The 20747-nt window shown below is 41.8% G+C and overlaps 1 protein-coding gene across 8 annotated transcripts in view; it reads left to right on the forward strand.

Moving 5' to 3' along the window:
- The window catches only part of LOC128692060 (cholesterol transporter ABCA5), a 408467-nt gene that overhangs the window by 50600 nt on the left and 337120 nt on the right, over positions 1-20747 (forward strand). For all 8 annotated transcript variants that reach the window (XM_070079720.1, XM_070079724.1, XM_070079709.1 and 5 more), the window contains one exon: positions 14314-14426. In XM_070079720.1, the coding sequence (XP_069935821.1) occupies positions 14314-14426 (113 nt within the window). The remainder of the gene's footprint in view (positions 1-14313; positions 14427-20747) is intronic.

The following is a 20747-nucleotide window of genomic DNA, read 5'->3' on the forward strand; positions in this document are numbered from 1 at the left end:
TTTTGAAAATTCTTGGACACTGGTGCACACTTCGAAATTTGGCCTCTGGACCCTGAAAGGGTTAAGGCCAGCAAAGGCTGGTTCGAAAAATTCAAGAAGTGAAGTGGCATACACAGTGTTGTAAGGCATGGTGAGGCTGCCAGTTCCGACAAACGATACCATGTCCCATTTTAGGGAAATTTTAAAGAGACGCCAGAAACAGAGCTCTCTGGACCAATTTTTTGTGCGATAGTGACTTAAGTGACTCAGTGGTCCAATGACTCAGGCTGGTCCTAGTGGCAGTAAAAGACAAAGAAGGGAAGTGACCCCAGATAAGGGCTCAGTACCTTGAGTCCTTATGGAAGGGGATATCTCTTCCCTCTCCCCTCCTCTTTGTCTTCCATACACCAAGAGTCTTCAATAAAGGTAAGTATGTTGAATGTTCATTCTTTTCTGCGTGTAAATACAGTGGACCCTCAACCAGCGATATTAATCCGTTCCTGAGAGCTCATCGTTAATAGAAATAATAGTTAGTCAAGTTAATTTTCCTCATAAGAAATAATGGAAATCAAATTAATCCGTTCCTGACACCCCAAAGTATTGAAAAAAAAAATTTGTACCACATGAAATATTAATTTTAATACACACAAACTGAAGAAGACATGCACAGTTACATGACACTTACCTTTATTGAAGATCTGGTGATGATAGAAGGGGAATTCCCTTCCATTAGCACTTGAGGTAGCAAGTCTTTTTCTGGGATTACTTCCCTTGTTCTTTTTTTTTTTATTTATTTATTTATTTAAAAATTTGAGCACACATACAGAGGTACAAAAAATACAGATAAGAGCAGCATGCCAAAGCCACTTATACTATGCATAGCATTACGGGCTGGCTTAAAATTAACTTAATCTTAACTAAGCAATGATGAAATCAGTGATAAAACTTTAATGTAAACAGGTTACTATAAAGCACAAGTGAGTATTACAAAGACAGGTCATATGGTTGTATGCATTGTTGTACATTCAGTAGAATGGAGTATTCTGTTAGGTAGTGTATTTAAAAAATAATAAAGTTAGATTGGGTTTTAGGTTTAACATTTATGTGATATAATTGTGAGAAACATTTAAGATATACAATTTATAAGGTTCAGTTATTCAGTATTTATTTGGTTTTGGGTGAGTAAGTGATCTTTGAGAAGAGATTTGAATTTATAAACAGGTAGTGTTTCTTTTATATTTACAGGTAATGAATTCCAGATTTTAGGGCCTTTTATGTGCATTGAGTTTTTGCATAGTGTGAGATGGACACGAGGAACATCAAAGAGTGATCTGTGCCTTGTGTTATGCTCATGTGTTCTGTTGAGGTTGGCAAGGAGATGTTTGAGGGGAGGGTTAATATCAGAGTTAAGTGTTCTATGTATGTAATAGGTGCAGTAATAAGTATGGATGTTTTGTATGGTGAGTAGGTTTAGTGTATTGAATATTGGTGGAGTGTGCTGCCTATAGTGAGAATTTGTTATCATTCTAATGCCACTAGGACCAGCTTCAGAGTCACTGGACTTCTGTCGCACAACATATCTGTCCATAGAGGCCTGTACCTCTCGTTCCTTTATCCTAAAGTGTTTCACAACATTGTCAGTGTAATAGTCACCAGCACGGCTTGCAGTAGCTGTGTGAGGGTGATTTTCATCAAAAAAGGTTTGCACTTTAAGCCACATTGCACACATTTCCTTAATCTTTGAAGTAGGCAACTTCTTCAATTTCTCTCTCCCCTCCTCTGAAGCAGTTTCCTCAGGTGTGGCCTCTTACTGTTGAAGATGACCTAGCAGCTCATCAGTGGTTTGTTCTTCATTGTCCTCCTCCACCAACTCTTCCACATCCTCCCCACTAACCTCACCAATATGAGCACTAGTTCCAGGCATTTTTTCCTGTTCACCTGGGTGTTAGTCAACTGTTGTGGGTCACATCCTGGGGGACAAGATTAAGGACCCCCAATGGAAATAAGTTAGACAGTCCTCGATGATGCACTGACTTTCTTGGGTTATCCTGGGTGGCTAACCCTCAGGGGTTAATCGTTTCTCGGTAATTGTTTCACATTAAGCCACGCCAACAACACTCTCTCCACATCTTCGAGTAATACAGCTGATGGTGGTGCAGCAACAACAACAGCTGACTGTGGTGCAGCAGCAGCTGCACCTTTGGCAAGAACAGCTTCCTTGATTGCCGTTTTCTTACCCACAATAGTAGCGATGGTTGATTGGGGTTTATTATACAACCTGACCAGCTCAGACCCGCACTCCACTTTCATACTTAGCAATGATCTCTTTCTTCATCTCCATAGTAATTCTCACCCTTTTTGCTGTAGGGTTGGCACTAGAAGCTTTCTTGGGGCCCATGGTGACTTATTTTGCAGGTGCAATCACTACAAAGGCTGTGATAATATGAAATGTTCCAGTTGTTGTATGTTTGGAAGCGACCGCGGTGGCTGGCTGGCTTGTAAACACTGGCACCCAAGGGACAAGTGAGGTGCGCTCAGGCCAAAGTGGACGCATATGGTACGGAACGAATAGCGCTGGTCGGGTTTTTAACCCCTTCAGGGTCCAAGGCCAAAATCTGAAGTGGTGCTCCAGTGTCCAAGAAATTTTGAAAAAAAAAAAATTATTTTTTCTTACAGAATTAAAGAGCATATTTTTGTGAAGGTAATAAGACAAAAAAAAAAATTCTGATCAGTACTTACCGAGATACAGTGCCAAGAAGTTTGTCAAAAATGATGTGGTGGCGGCAACATCGACGAATTCCACATACGCGCATTACATTATTTAGCGGTTTTTATAGTTTTTTCTTTTCTTTTCCAATTTTTTTCTTTTCCTACTAACATTTGGGGCCTGAGAGACCAATACTGTATATAATGTATATATATAAACTCACCCTGCCTCGGTGGGAGACGGCCGACTTGTTGAAAAAAAAAAAAAAAAAAATATAAACTCACTGTATTGAACACAACCGCACTAAAGTTATTATCATATTATTGTTTACCACTGTTGTTTATTACAATAAACATGCGCAAATCTTGTATAATACTAATGTTCTATCATATATTTACATACTTACAATCACTGGACATGGTTTTAGAACTGCTGGAGCTTGTGGAACTCCTTGAAACAAGGCACCATGCACAGAGGCACCTTACATTCCTCACACATAAACTTTGCGTCTTTGTTGCCATCGTTTTGTTTGTGCACAGACGATGCATCTCTTCTGAGCAAATTTCTTCTGAGTTGAAGGAAGCTGTATTATGAAATGATCACCTTCCCTCCTCAAACGCTTGGGTATATCCTGAGTAATTCGAGGACCTTGTTGTATAGCAGGTGTTCTTACCTGGTACTTCATTATGAGTTGTCTGACAACAGACAAACAAAATTCACCATACGGTGGTCTGTTGCCAGTCTTTATTTGGTACATATTATATGCATTGAGCATAGAAATGTCCATGAGATGGAAGAAAAGCTTCATGTACCACTTGTAACTCTTACGAACACAGTCAACAAAACCAATCTGCATGTCACATTTGTCAACCAAGCGCATGTTTTGTGTATAATCAATCACTCACTGGTTTTCGAATATGTTCATTAGTCACTCGATCAACTTTGCCACTGTCTTGCATTTCATTACGGTGAATGGTTGTCAACAATGTGATATCTCATTTGTCATGCCACCGTAATGCCATGATGTCATTGGCAGTAAACACCTGCACATCATCACCACGAGCACCTGCGTTGAGCCTGGGCATATGTTTACGATTAGAACGCACTGTGCCACACACATCTCTCTTGTTCACTCGCATGAAATCACTGAGTAATGGGCTTGTGTACCAGTTATCGGTATACATGTATAATGTATGCCCCTTACCAAGATAAGGTGCCATCATGTTTCTCACTACGTCACCTGAGATACCCAATAACATCTTGGTATCTTTCAATGTTTTACTTCCCGTGTATACAACAATATCCAACACCAGGCCACTGTCACAGTCACAGAGTACAAACAGCTTTATACCAAAGCGTTTCCTCTTGCTCGGTATATACTGCTTGAATGACAGTCTACCTTTGAACAAAATCAAAGACTTGTCAATTACAAGATTCTTGAATGAATGAAAGTATATGCTGAACTTTTGTTTGAGATACATGAAAACATTTCTAATCTTGTATAACCTGTCACTTCTGTCAGGCCTGGTTTTGTCAGAGAAGTGCAACATACGTAACAGTAAGATAAACCTGTTCACTGGTATGATTTCACTGAAGACTGGGGTAGAAATTAGCCGATCTGTGGACCAGTATGCTTTTATATTATGCTTATAGACATGAGGCATAAGCATTATTGTTGCAAAAAGCAAATACATTTCTGGAACAGTCGTCTCTTTCCACCTGTGTAGTCTTGACTGTGGTGATATGATCGTATTTGCCATGGTGCACTCAAAATACTTATTATTTCCCTGACAATAGTTTCCATCAATGGCTGGTCAAAGAATAATTCAAAGAATTCCAGTTCATTGGCCGTGGTTCCAAGGGGACAAGTAGGTAGAATTCCACTTTGAGAGTCATCAAAGTGGTGAGGCTTGGGAACAAAATTGGGATTTTGCTGCCAATCCCAGATACGGTTTGCTGGTGGATACTGGACATCATAGGCTGGTTGTGCGGGTGGTTGTGGTTGTGGTGGGCTGGTGGCTGACACTCTGCTTTGTCCTTGAACTGACGAGTCAGCAGCATGGGTCCCAGCGTGGGCTGGTGAGTCACGCATGGCGGTGCCACTACCATCACCACTACCACCATCCACTGATGCCTGTGGTCTATCCATGCCAAATGTAGCCACATCATCCTCACTATCACTACCTAAAACTGGTGTAGGGCCATGGGATGTACTCCGTCCCCTGGGCACAGCATAGGGTACACTACCCGAGCACATGCGGCGGCGAACATACAGACGCTTCACTGGTGAATATGATTCCTCACTATCACTACTCGAATGATCGTCGAGCGCAATAAAATCACAATCCACGTCACTATCATCATCATTACTGAAGTCAGAGGCCTGGCCACGCGAAAATATTAGCTTTCTCTTGCATTGAGGAACAACTGACCGTGAGTCATGAGTGCCCACACCAGAGGTAGAAGGTTGAGGATCGTCAGGGTTTTCTGCACTATTATCGATATCCTGGTCATTCTTTTCGGTCACTAACTGATCAAAGCCGTAGAATTCGTCTTCATTTCCACTTCCATCAGTGTCAGAACTATCAGATAGGAAGAGGAGAGTCCCAATTTTTCGGGGAGTGAGAGCTGACTTGCGACGAGGCATGGTGAACAAAGGTAACTGAGCCGGAGTTCCCACAATGCTATGCGGGCGCCTAGATTTTTTGTTTATGGTGCACACCCACCACGCAGACCCGTTCTCTCACATGTAGGCCTATGAGCGCTTTCGCGCTAAATTTGACGGAGATAGAATTTTGGCGTAGATCTACGGTTTGGACACTCAACGTGAAGCCGTAGATCTACGGGACGAACCCTGAAAGGGTTAAGCGCTAGTTGAGGCAAAATTTTTGCGTTAAAATGTATCGCTAGTCAGATTTATCGTTAATCGATACCATCGCTGGTTAAGGGTCCACTGTATATACTTAACCTAAAAAAAAAAAATTTTTTTTTTTTTAATACTTTTGGGTGTCTGGAACAGATTAATTAGTTTTACATTATGGAGAAAATAGTTTCAGTTTTCGTCGATTTCAGTTTTCACCAGTGTCTCTGGAACGGAATAATGACAAAAGCTGAGGGTCCACTGTACATATTTACACTTTAATTTATAAATAAGAATTTTTTTTTTTTTTTTCAACAAGTCGGCCGTCTCCCACCGAGGCAGGGTGACCCAAAAAAAAGAAAGAAAATCTCCAAAAAGAAAATACTTTCATCATCATTCAACACTTTCACCACACTCACACATTATCACTGTTTTTGCAGAGGTGCTCAGAATACAACAGTTTAGAAGCATACACATATAAAGATACACAACATATCCCTCCAAACTGCCAATATCCCAAACCCCTCCTTTAAAGTGCAGGCATTGTACTTCCCACCTCCAAGACTCGAGTCCGACTATATGAAAATAACCAGTTTCCCTGAATCCCTTCACTAAATATTACCCTGCTCACACTCCAACAGATCGTCAGGCCCCAAGTACCATTCGTCTCCATTCACTCCTATCTAACACATAAGAACATAAGAACGAAGGAACACTGCAGAAGGCCTACTGGCCCATGCGAGGCAGGTCCAAGTCTCCTACCGGCTTAAGCCAATGCACCCAACCTAGTCAGGTCAGGTCACATTGACTTAAGGGAGGAACACGGCAACCGACCTGGTAGCACAAGCTATCAGGTCTAACTCACACCCACCCACATCTACTCATGTATTTATCCAACCTATTTTTAAAGCTACACAATGTTCTGGCCTCTATAACGGTACTTGGGAGTTTGTTCCACTCATCCACAACTCTATTACCAAACCAGTACTTTCCTATATCCTTCCTGAATCTGAATTTTTCCAACTTAAAACCATTGCTGCGAGTCCTGTCTAGGCTAGATATTTTCAGCACACTATTTACATCCCCTTTATTTATTCCTGTCTTCCATTTATACACCTCAATCATATCCCCCCTAATTCTACGTCTTTCTAGAGAGTGCAGTTTCAGGGCCCTTAGTCTATCCTCATAGGGAAGGTTTCTGATACATGGGATCAACTTTGTCATCCTCCTTTGTACATTTTCCAGAGCATTTATATCCATTCTGTAATACGGTGACCAAAACTGTGCAGCATAATCTAAATGAGGCCTAACCAAGGATGTATAGAGTTGAAGAACAACCTGAGGACTCCTATTATTTTTGCTTCTTGATATGAAGCCAAGGATTCTATTAGCTTTATTGCGAACACTTATGCACTGTTGTCTTGGTTTCAGATTACTGCTAACCAGAACTCCTAAATCTTTTTCGCAATCCGTAATATTAAGATGTACATTATTTAGTTTATATGTGGCATGGTTATTGTCCTGTCCAACATTTAGAACTTTGCATTTGTCTATATTAAACTGCATCTGCCACTTCTCCGACCACTGCATCAGTCTATTCAAATCTTCCTGGAGTGCTCGAATGTCCTCGTCAGAATGAATTCGACGGCCTATTTTGGTGTCATCGGCAAACTTGCCGATGTCGCTCTTTATGCCCTCATCTATGTCGTTTATGTAGATTGTGAACAGCAGGGGGCCCAACACTGACCCCTGTGGAACACCGCTCATGATGCTTCCGCACTCTGATTTCTCCCCATTTATGCAAACTCTCTGCTGCCTATTTGTCAACCATGCCTCTATCCAGGAAAAAATTTCTCCTCCTATTCCATGTGCTTTAATTTTCCTCAATAGTCTCTGATGTGGGACCCTGTCAAAAGCCTTACTGAAGTCCATATACACAATATCATATTCATTACCATGATCTACCTCCTCAAATACCTTAGTGAAAAAAGTTAATAAATTCGTAAGGCAGGAACGCCCCTTTGTAAAACCATGCTGAGATTCGTTGATTAATTTATGCTTTTCAAGGTGGCTACGAACTGCCTCGGCAATTATTGATTCCATAAATTTTCCCACTATGGAGGTTAGGCTTATTGGTCTATAGTTCGAAGCTAAGGACCTGTCACCTGTTTTGAAAATAGGTATCACATTTGCCATTTTCCACTTATCTGGCACCATGCCAGTTTGTAGTGATATGTTGAAAAGATTAGCCAAAGGTGTGCTAAGCTCCTCTTTACATTCCTTTAGAACCCTTGCATACAGTTCATCAGGGCCTGGGGATTTGTTAGGTTTTAATTTAACACGCTCACGCACGCTTGCTGGAAGTCCAAGCCCCTTGCCCACAAAACCTCCTTTACCCCCTCTCTCCAACCCTTTCGAGGACGACCCCTACCCCACCTTCCTTCCCCTATAGATTTATATGCTTTCCATGTCATTCTACTTTGATCCATTCTCTCTAAATGACCAAACCACCTCAACAACCCTTCTTCTGCCCTCTGACTAATACTTTTATTAACTCCACACCTTTTCCTAATTTCCACACTCCGAATTTTCTGCATAATATTTACACCACACATTGCCCTTAAACAGGACATCTTACACGCTCACGCACGCTTGCTGGAAGTCCAAGCCCCTTGCCCACAAAACCTCCTTTACCCCCTCTCTCCAACCCTTTCGAGGACGACCCCTACCCTGCCTTCCTTCCCCTATAGATTTATATGCTTTCCATGTCATTCTACTTTGATCCATTCTCTCTAAATGACCAAACCACCTCAACAACCCTTCTTCTGCCCTCTGACTAATACTTTTATTAACTCCACACCTTTTCCTAATTTCCACACTCCGAATTTTCTGCATAATATTTACACCACACATTGCCCTTAAACAGGACATCTCCACTGCCTCCAACCGTCTCCTCACTGCTGCATTTACCACCCAAGCTTCACACCCATATAAGAGTGTTGGTACTACTATACTTTCATACATTCCCTTCTTTGCCTCCATAGATAACGTTTTTTGACTCCACATATACCTCAATGCACCACTCACCTTTTTTCCCTCATCAATTCTATGATTAACCTCATCCTTCATAAATCCATGCGCCGACACGTCAACTCCCAAGTACTATCTGAAAACATTCACTTCTTCCATACTACTCCTTCCCAATTTGATATCCAATTTTTCTTTATCTAAATCATTTGACACCCTCATCACCTTACTCTTTTCTATGTTCACTTTCAACTTTCTACCTTTACACACATTCCCAAACTCATCCACTAACCTTTACAATTTTTCTTTAGAATCTCACATAAGCACAGTATCATCAGCAAAAAGTAACTGTGTCAATTCCCATTTTGAATTTGATTCCCCAAAATTTAATCCCACCCCTCTCCCGAACACCCTAGCATTTACTTCCTTTACAACCCCATCTATAAATATATTAAACAACCATGGTGACATTACACATCCCTGTCTAAGACCTACTTTTACCGGGAAGTAGTATCCCTCTCTTCTACACACCCTAACCTGAGCTTCACTATCCTCATAAAAACTCTTTACAGCATTTAATAACTTACCACCTATTCCATATACTTGCAACATCTGCCACATTGCTCCTCTATCCACTCTATCATATGCCTTTTCTAAATCCATAAATACAATAAAAACTTCCCTACCTTTATCTAAATACTGTTCACATATATGCTTCAATGTAAACACTTGATCTACACATCCCCTACCCACTCTGAAACCTCCTTGCTCATCCGCAATCCTACATTCTGTCTTACCTCTAATTCTTTCAATTATAACCCTACCGTACACTTTTCCTGGTATACTCAGTAAACTTATTCCTCTATAATTTTTACAGGCTCTTTTGTCCCCTTTCCCTTTATATAAAGGGACTATACATGCTCTCTGCCAATCCCTAGGTACCTTCCCCTCTTTCATACATTTATTAAACAAAAGTACCAACCACTCCAACACTATATCCCCCCCTGCTTTTAACATTTCTGTCATGATCCCATCAGTTCCAGCTGCTTTACCCCCTTTCATTTTACGTAATGCCTCACGTACCTTCCCCACACTTACATTCTGCTCTTCTTCATTCCTAAAAGATGGTATACCTCCCTGACCAGTGCATGAAATTACTGCCTCTGTTTCTTCCTTAACACATAAAAGTTCCTCAAAATATTCTCGCCATCTACCTAATACCTCCATCTTCCCATCTACTAACTCCCCTACTCTGTTTTTAACTGACAAATCCATACTTTCCCTAGGCTTTCTTAACTTGTTTAACTCACTCCAAAATTTTTTCTTATTTTCATTAAAATTTCTTGACAGTGCCTCTCCCACTCTATCATCTGCTCTCCTTTTGCAGTCTCTCACCACTCTCTTTACCTTTCTTTTACTCTCCATATACTCTGCTCTTCTTATAACACTTCTACTTTGTAAAAACCTCTCATAAGCTACCTTTTTCTCTTTTATCACACCCTTTACTTCATCATTCCACCAATCACTCCTCTTTCTTCCTGCCCCCACCCTCCTGTAACCACAAACTTCTGCCCCACATTCTAATACTGCATTTTTAAAACTATTCCAACCCTCTTCAACCCCCCCACTACTCATCTTTGCACTAGCCCACCTTTCTGCCAATAGTCGCTTATATCTCACCCAAACTTCCTCCTCCCTTAGTTTATACACTTTCACCTCCCTCTTACTTGTTGTTGCCACCTTCCTCTTTTCCCATCTACCTCTTACTCTAACTGTAGCTACAACTAAATAATGATCCGATATATCAGTTGCCCCTCTATAAACATGTACATCCTGGAGCCTACCCATCAACCTTTTATCCACCAATACATAATCTAATAAACTACTTTCATTACGTGCTTCATCATACCTTGTATATTTATTTATACTCTTTTTCATAAAATATGTATTACTTATTACCAAATCTCTTTCTACACATAGCTCAATTAAAGGCTCCTCATTTACATTTACCCCTGGCACCCCAAATTTACCTACTACTCCCTCCATAACATTTTTACCCACTTTAGCATTGAAATCCGCAACCACCATTACTCTCACACTTGATTCAAAACTCCCCACGCATTCACTCAACATTTCTCAAAATCTCTCTCTCTCTCTCCTCTACACTTCTCTCTTCTCCAGGTGCATGCACGCTTATTATAACCCACTTTTCACATCCAATCTTTATTTTACTCCACATAATCCTTGAATTAATACATTTATAGTCCCTCTTTTCCTGCCATAGCTTATCCTTCAACATTATTGCTACTCCTTCTTTAGCTCTAACTCTATTTGAAACCCCTGACCTAATCCCATTTATTCCTCTCCACTGAAACTCTCCCACCCCCTTCAGCTTTGTTTAACTTAAAGCCAGGACATCCAGCTTCTTCTCATTCATAACATCCACAATCATCTTTCTTATCATCTGCACAACATCCACGCACATTCAGACTTCCCACTTTGACAATTTTCTTATTATTATTCTTTTTAAATATACTTTAAATATACTTTAAATATACTTTATAAATAAGAAATATTTACATTTACCTTGGAGGAAAGGCTGGCATTGGTTTAGGGTGGTGAAAGATACGCAGGCAACATATGTTGCCAGTGGCCCTATGTACCTCCAACAACATTGGAGGAGTTAGTTTCGTGCTGTCCTTTTTCTATCGCTTGATGGCTTAACTTGCTTGCTACACTGTTAATGCTACACTTTATCACTGGCTGGTGCTATATATATAGCATTTATTGACTCCTGCTGCTTTAGTATCATACATATAGAAGAATCACTGAATCACTGAAGAAAGCACATTCTCCACTTTCTTTGGGCCCATGGTGGCTTATTTCACAGTCGCAATCAATAAACAAGCACGAAAATTGTGAAATGTTTCAGATGAATGCTCACTAAGGGGCTCTGGTGGCCTGGTGGTTAACGCTCTCGCTTCACACGGTGAGGGCCTGGGTTCGATTCCCAGCCAGAGTAGAAACATTGGACGTGTTTCTTTCCACCTGTTGTCTATGTTCCCCATCAGTAAAATGGGTACCTGGGTGTTAGTCGACTGGTGTGGGTCGCATCCTGGGACACTGACCTAAGGAGGCCTGGTCACAGACCGGGCCGCGGGGGCGTTGACCCCCGGAACTCTCTCCAGATAAACTCTCCAGATAAACTCAACCAATGACAAAGCCAGACTGATGGTGCCCCTGGGCAGGTGGATGTGTTTGATACGTACGATTTCCAGATCGAGGTCCGACATCCAGAACAAAATTTTGCCCAAAAAAGGGTTCTAAATGTGAAATGTCTGATATCCAGTACGTACGAAAACTGGAGTTCCACTGTACATTGACCCTTTGACTGTTTTGGTCATATATATACGTACGTCTACGAGCCACCGTTTTTGACGTATATATACATACTCATAAATTCTAGCGGCTTCAAATCAAGCAGGAGAAAGCTGGTAGGCTCACATGTGAGTGAATGGGTCTGTGTGGTCAGTGTGTACCATATAAAAAAAACCTACAGCACGCAGTGTGTAATGAGAAAAAAAAAACTCCAACTGTTTTTTTTTAATTAAAATGCCGAATTTGTGGTCTATTTTTGTATAGTATTTATGGTTGTATTCTCGTTTTCTTGGTCTCATTTGATAGAATGGAAAACATATTATAAAAATGGGGTGATTTTGATTGGTTTTACTATGAAAAGAACCTTGAAATTTGAGCTCACAGTAGGGGAAATGTTTGATTTTTGCTGATGTTCAAAAGTAAACAAATGATGTCATTGCCCAATAAATGTCCAAGTAGCCATTCTAATATGCAGTCATGAATGGGTTGACATTATTTATACAATTATTACAATATTGCAGTAGTCTGCATAACAGTAAATCTTCAATTTTTTGTTTGAATAAAAATTCAAAATAGAAAGCAAGAGTAATATCAGAGGGGCCTGGAGACATGACTGATGAACAAAGAAAATGTTATTTTAGAGCCAGGAATGTCTGCATTGTTCATTCTGGACCCTATTTTGAAATTGTCGTATTTTTGAAATTGGCCACGTTGCAAATTTCTGACCACGTTATTGGGTAGTTGAAATCAGTAAATGGGCAGTTTCTTGTACTCAGTTGATAGAAAAAATGGAGTTCTAAAGAAATACCTATGAGTTTGGTTGACTGGAACAATGGAATTAGCCGAAAATAGGGGTCAAAGTGGGCGAAATCGCCGATTCGTAAATATCGCCGAGGTCGCTAACTTTACGAGAGCGTAATTCCATCAATTTTCCATCAAATTTCATTCTTTTGGTGTCATTACAATCGGGAAAAGATTCTCTATCATTTTATAAGAATTTTTTTTTTTTTTTTTTTTTTTTTTTTTTTTTGGAAATTTTGCGACACCAGAAAACACCTCAGGATTTGGGGTTGCGACAGTCAAGGGGTTAAAATTAACTAAATGTAAATTTTAATGCCTGATATTTAGTAAATAGTATGTCTTTTAATCTAATAATTAATTCATTTTACTTTTCTCTGTAGCTAATATTTTTTTAGTATAAATCTTTGTACACTGACTCATCTCTATACAGTGGAATCTCGGTTTTTGTCATTAATTCGTTCCAGAAAGTCTGACGAAAACCAGATTCGACAAAAACTGAAGTAATATTTCCCATAAGAAATAATGTAAATCCAATTAATCCATTCCAGACACCCAAAAGTATAAACAAAAAATACATTTTATAGTGAATAACTATAGTTTTACATACAGAAAACAATGAGAAATAAATATAAAGGACAAATGAAATGGATAAATGAACATTTAACATCACTTTTACCCTTATTGAACTCTTGTTGGCGTATAGAAGACGGCAAGGAGGGGAGAGGGAGGAGAGGTTATCTCTACCACCATCACTACCACCTTCTATCACCATCACAACCTCTACCACCCTCTACCATCACTACTACCCTCTACCACCACCACTACCATCCTCTACCATAATCATTACCACTCTCTACCACCATCACAGCCACTACAACCCTCACCACCATCACTACTACCCTCTTCCACCATCACTACCACTCTCTACCACTACCACCCTCTACCACAATCACTACAAACCTCTACCATCACAACCACTACCACCCTATACCACTATCATTACTGCCCTCTACCATTATCACTACCACCCTCTACCACTATCACTACCACCCTCTACCACCATCATTACCATCCTCTGTCACCATCACTACCACCCTCTACCACCATCACTTCCACCCTCTACCACCATCACTTCCACCCTCTACCACCATCACTTCCACCCTCTACCACCATCACTACCACCCTCTATCACCATCACTACCACCCTCTACCACCATTACTACCACCCTCTACCACCATCACTGTCACCCTCTACCACCATCACTGTCACCCTCTACCACCATCACTACCATCCTCTACTGACGAGAAACAAAGCCAGACTGACTCAGAACGCGTGGGATGCTTTGTGTGGGCACGGGTGAACACATTTGGTATGGCAGACCACCTTCAGCTTGATGAAAAACAAGGTGATGAATGAAAACTGGGACAAAATTTTGACGAAAAATGTTGTCAAAAACTGAATTCGACGAAAACCAGGGCAAATGAAAACCAAGGTTCCACTGTATTTATAAGGTCCAGCATGTATGGAGCAAGATGTAATACTTATTTTAATACTTTGCAGGTTAGAAATGTTGGAGAGGAGATTCACAGACTTTTTGAAAGTACTTGTAGTTTCTGCATATCCACTTCAATCGTCTATCACGAGTCAGAAGAAGAATTAATTCAAGTGTTTCAGTAAGTACAAAGTAATACAAAAAGTCAGTACAATGAACCCTCTCATTAACTGACTAATGGGGGGGGAGGGGGTGTACGATATTGCTGATTATCCACAAATTCTAGCTTATGGAATTAATTTTTCATGACTGTCTGGTTGTTGTCTGAATTAGTGGACTTGGTTCACTAATGCAGAAGACAACCAGATACTAAGAATATGTATATCATAACCTGTAGTACCTGGAGACCTACAGTAAAGTAAATTTTATAGTATTGTATGTAATTTACAGTAATTTAAGTTGCCTTTTCATGGTGGAGAGAGGGTGGGTGGGGGGGGGTGAGTGTGAGGGTGAATGGGGGTTACAGTGTAGGAGTGTAAAAGGGAGTATGTGGGAGAGTGGGTGGAGGTGTTTGTGTGCATGAGGGAGGGTAGATGGAGGTGTATGTGTGTGTGTGTGTGTGTGTACTCACCTAGTTGAGGTTGCAGGGGTCGAGTCCAAGCTCCTGGCCCTGCCTCTTCACTGGTCGCTACTAGGTCACTCTCCCTGCCTCCACTGCATCGCTTCCCAAACTATTCCACTTCCTGACTACTCTGTGGCTGAAGAAATACTTCCTAACATCCCTGTGATTCATCTGTGTCTTCAACTTCCAACTGTGTCCCCTTGTTGCTGTGACCCATCTCTGGAACATCCTGTCTTTGTCCACCTTGTCAATTCCTCTCAGTATTTTGTATGTCGTTATCATGTCAACCCTATCTCTCCTGTCCTCCAGTGTCGTCAGGTTGATTTCCCTTAATCCCTCCTCGTAGGACATACCTCTTAGCTCTGGGACTAGTCTTGTTGCAAACCTTTGCACTTTCTCTAGTTTCTTTATGTGCTTGACCAGGTGTGGGTTCCAGACTGGTTCCGCATACTCCAATATGGGCCTAACGTACACGGTGTACAGGGTCCTGAACGATTCCTTATTAAGATGTCGGAATGCTGTTCTGAGGTTTGCTAGGCGCCCATATGCTGCAGCAGTTATTTGGTTGATGTGCGCTTCAGATGTGCCTGGTGTTATACTCACCCCAAGATCTTTTTCCTTGAGTGAGATTTGTAGTCTCTGGCCCCTAGACTGTATTCCGTCTGCGGTCTTCTTTGCCCTTCCCCAATCTTCATGACTTTGCACTTGGTGGGGTTGAACTCCAGGAGCCAATTGCTGGACCAGGTCTGCAGCCTGTCCAGATTCCTTTGTAATTCTGCCTGGTCTTCGATCGAATGAATTCTTCTCATCATCTTCACGTCATCTGCAAACAGGGACACTTCGGAGTCTTTTCCTTCCGTCATGTCATTCACAAATACCAGAAAGAGCACTGGTCCTAGGACTGACCCCTGTGGGACCCCGCTGGTCACAGGTGCCTACTCTGACACCTCACCACGTACCGTGACTCACTGCTGTCTTCCTGACAAGTATTCCCTGATCTATTGTAGTGCCTTCTCTGTTATCCCTGCTTGGTCCTCCAGTTTTTGCACTAATCTCTTGTGTGGAACTGTGTCAAATGCCTTCTTGCAGTCCAAGAAAATGCAATCCACCCACCCCTCTCTCGTGTGTGTGTGTGTGTGTGTGTGTGTGTGTGAGGGTGGGTAGGTAGAGGTGTCTGTGTGTGTGAGGGAGGGTGGGCATGAAAAGGTGGCTTTCAGAAAGTATGAGTGGGTGTATGGATAGTTGGTATGAGAGGGTGTAGGGTGGGTGAGAAATAGAGGGTGGGTGGGTGTAAAGTTAGTGTGAGTGGGTTGATATGAAAATGCATGATTGTTATTTATTTATTTATTTATTTAATGTCTTTGCAAACAGTACATTGAGATTGTGTATATACAATAATGGGTTGCAATGCAAAGAGAGCCTCTATTATGCCTAGACATTATGGGCCAACTTAACATTATTGGCTTACATTTTAAATAATACTAAGGAGTAGTATATCATAGTTGTACAGTAGGAAAGTAATTATTTCATAGTTGTACAGTAGAATGTTAATTATAAATGAATCAAAATTTGTATAATACAAAGATATACGTATTGATATGCTGATGACACTGTGCTCTTGGGAGATTCTGAAGAGAAGTTGCAGAGGTTGGTGGATGAATTTGGTAGGGCGTGCAAAAGAAGAAAATTAAAAGTGAATACAGGAAAGAGTAAGGTTATGAGGATAACAAAAAGATTAGGTGATGAAAGATTGGATATCAGATTGGAGGGAGAGAGTATGGAGGAGGTGAATGTATTCAGATATTTGGGAGTGGACATGTCAGCGGATGGGTCTATGAAAGATGAGGTGAATCATAGAATTGATGAGGGGAAAAGGGTGAGCGGTGCACTTAGGAGTCTGTGGAGACAAAGAACTTTGTCCTTGGAGGCAAAGAGGGGAATGTATGAGAGTATAGTTTTACCAACGCTCTTGTATGGGTGTGAAGCGTGGGTGATGAATGTTGCAGCGAGGAGAAGGCTGGAGGCAGTGGAGATGTCATGTCTGAGGGCAATGTGTGGTGTGAATATAATGCAGAGAATTCGTAGTTTGGAAGTTAGGAGGAGGTGCGGGATTACCAAAACTGTTGTCCAGAGGGCTGAGGAAGGGTTGTTGAGGTGGTTCGGACATGTAGAGAGAATGGAGCGAAACAGAATGACTTCAAGGGTGTATCAGTCTGTAGTGGAAGGAAGGCGGGGTAGGGGTCGGCCTAGGAAAGGTTGGAGGGAGGGGGTAAAGGAGGTTTTGTGTGCGAGGGGCTTGGACTTCCAGTGGGCATGCGTGAGCGTGTTTGATAGGAGTGAATGGAGACAAATGGTTTTTAATACTTGATGTGCTGTTGGAGTGTGAGCAAAGTAACATTTATGAAGGGATTCAGGGAAACCGGCAGGCCGGACTTGAGTCCTGGAGATGGGAAGTACAGTGCCTGCACTCTGAAGGAGGGGTGTTACTGTTGCAGTTTAAAAACTGTAGTGTAAAGCACCCTTCTGGCAAGACAGTGATAGAGTGAATGATGGTGAACGTTTTTCTTTTTCGGGCCACCCTGCCTTGGTGGGAATCGGCCAGTGTGTTAATAAAAAAAATACGTATTTATATTCTAAAATGCTTTTGTGAAAAACAATGATTCAATTATATTCCTGTCAACAATGGATAAAAGGTTCAGTGTGATTATTTCATTTATGATGTGGGAGTACATAGGTGATTAAATGTGTATTGAGTATTTAGCATTTAGTCTAGGGTGATTAAGTGGCTTTTGAGAAGAGTCTTAAATTGATTTTCAGACTGGTTTACTTTAATATCTTCTGGTAATGAATTCCATATTTTGGGGCCCTTTATGTGCATAGAGTTTTTACACTGTGATATGGACACGAGGTGTATTAAAAAGAGATCTGTGTCTGTGTGTATGAGCATAGGTATGTGGGGACATGTGAATGAACATGTCTTGAACAGGAATTTCTCTCCTTGGCTCCCACACACACCCACCCACATAAACAAATTAAGTTTTGAGTTGCAGTGAAAAATTTGAGATACAATATGTGTATAAAGGTCAGCAGGCATGGACGGGCCTTAGACCAGAGACAAGACAGGGTGATGAAAAGGTCTTAACCCTTTGACTGTTTCAGGCCCCTCTCTGAAACTGTCATTCTATGTCGCCAAATATTCAAAAAAAAAAAAAATTATTTTTTCCTATGAAAATGTTAAGATTATTTTTCTGAGTGTTTTAGTCCAAAAAAAAAATTTTTGCCATCGGTACTTACTGAGATATAGAGCCGTGAAGTTTGCAGAAAATGAGCCGCGTATGGCAACAGCGGCGACTGCCGCTCACCCGGTAAACTTTAGTTTACTTGTAATTGAAGGTTTTTTGTTTTTTTCACTATTTTATTTTTTCACATAACTTATGTGGCCTCTGAGACCAAAGTAAGGTGCAATGTATATATATACACTCGTTGTATACAACACAATAAGCACACAAACATAATTATCAATATATTGTTTACAAAACTTGTTTACAAAAACAAACAAACAAACAATAATCCTCCTCCTCCTCCTCCTCCTCCTCCTCCTTCTCCTTCTCCTCCTCCTCCTTCTCCTTCTCCTCCTCCTCCTCCTCCTCCTCCTCCTCCTCCTCCTCCTCCTCCTCCTCCTCCTCCTCCTCCTCCTCCTCCTCCTCCTCCTCCTCCTCCTCCTACTCCTCCTCCTCCTCCTTCTCCTCCTCCTCCTCCTCCTCCTCCTCCTCCTCCTCCTCCTCCTCCTTCTCCTCCTTCTCCTCCTTCTCCTCCTCCTCCTCCTCCTCCTCCTCCTCCTCCTTCTCCTCCTCCTCCTCCTCCTCCTCCTCCTCCTCCTCCTCCTCCTCCTCCTCCTCCTCCTCCTTCTCCTCCTTCTCCTCCTTCTCCTCCTTCTCCTCCTTCTCCTCCTCCTCCTCCTCCTCCTCCTCCTCCTCCTCCTCCTCCTCCTCCTCCTCCTCCTCCTCCTACTCCTCCTCCTCCTCCTCCTCCTCCTCCTCCTCCTCCTCCTCCTCCTCCTCCTCCTCCTCCTCCTCCTCCTCCTCCTCCTCCTCCTCCTCCTCCTCCTCCTCCTCCTCCTCCTCCTTCTCCTCCTCCTTCTCCTCCTCCTCCTCCTCCTCCTCCTCCTCCTCCTTCTCCTCCTCCTCCTCCTCCTCCTCCTCCTCCTTGTCTTGTGTGCAAGTGTGTGGCTTATAATTGTTTTGAGTCAGAAGTCGGCAGCTGTCAAAGTGACATATTGTCTCATTAGTCACTACCCCTACCTCCTGTCAAAACAATGGGGTCGGACGCTGCTTCCCCTCCTCCATTCTATCTAATTATCTTTCTCCCTCATTCTATATCTTTCAATCTGTCTCTCTTTCTATCTGTCTGCCTATCTCTGTCTCACAGGTACACATAAATACAAGTATACATAGTGTAAATTACCTAGGATAACCCAAGAAATCCAGACAAAGTGCTATACTCTGCTTGAAGATGTGAGTAAACGTGATGACACAGTCTTGTGGCTCTCTCTGAGACAGAGAGCTAGATGGACAGACAGGGAGCTTGACAGACAGACAAATAGACAGACAGAAATGTTTGTGTACCAGCAAAAACAAAGGGAGGGCGATGGTCATGTAATATTACCCTCCTTTACGCTCATCAACGTCAGCTCTTATCAGATGTTATCTCCCCTTATCTTGTCACTGTCATGGGGTGGACTTTTTTTTTTCTTGCTTCAAGGGAACAATATTATTACATCTTCTTCTTCCTCCTCCTCCTCTTCTCCTTCTCCTCCTCCTCCTCCTCCTCCTCCTCCTCCTCCTCCTCCTCCTCCTCCTCCTCCTCCTCTTCCTTCCCTCCTCCTCCTCCTCCTCTTCCTTCCCTCCTCCTCCTCCTCCTCGTCTTCCTCCCCTCCTCCCCCTCCTCCTCCTCCATTGCTTTTGGTCTCAAACTCCTCCAAATCATGAAATTGATCTTCACTGACACTTCCATCTGTGTTAGAGCATCACTTGGGAAGAGAAGAGTCCCAGATTTGCTAGGGAATCACATATTTCTTACCGCTAGACATGCTGAAAAAGGACAACTGAAATGGCATTCCCACAATGCACCACTGGCTCCCCGATTTTTTTTATATGGTGCACACTGACCATGGAGACCCATTCTCTCACATGTGGGCCTACCAGCTTTCTCCTGCTTGATTTGAAGCAGCTAGAATTTATGCGTATAAATACGTCAGAAACATTGGCTCGTAAGACGTATTTATACGTCGGAAACAGTCAAAGGGTTAAATATAGTGATGGAAGAGGAGGGTGTGTTGGAGGTGAGTGGAAGAGGTACTGACAGGGGGTTAATGAGGGAGAGTGGAAGGGAGGGAGGGAGACCATACATGTACCATATGCAGACAGTGGAAGATGGTGACAACGAGTGTTAATTTTAAATCAACAATTCATTACCAATCTGCCTGCCCTCCCGCCCACCCTATCCTGCCACTTTGCCTGCTAACATAAACTGTTTATGATAGACAGTAAAAAAAATAATGTGTGCAGATCTGTACTAAACAAACTGTAAAACAAACTCTTAACAAAAGACAGTAAAAAATAATGTATACAGTGGACCCTCAGCTAACGCCTTTAATCCGTTCGAGAGAGCTAGCCTTTAGCCGATTTAGCCTTTAGCCAAATTAATTTTCCCCATAAGAAATAATGGAAATCCAATTAATCCGTTCCAGACACCCTAAAGTATTAAACAAAGTAATTTTTTTTTTCATGAAATATACATATCCCTACTCAGAAAACAATGATACATGCAGAATAAACAATATTGAAATGACACTTACCTTTATTGTGGACTTGTTGATGA

Source organism: Cherax quadricarinatus, chromosome 6, assembly GCF_038502225.1.
Source record: "Cherax quadricarinatus isolate ZL_2023a chromosome 6, ASM3850222v1, whole genome shotgun sequence".
NCBI classification, from domain to species: Eukaryota; Metazoa; Arthropoda; class Malacostraca; order Decapoda; family Parastacidae; genus Cherax; species Cherax quadricarinatus.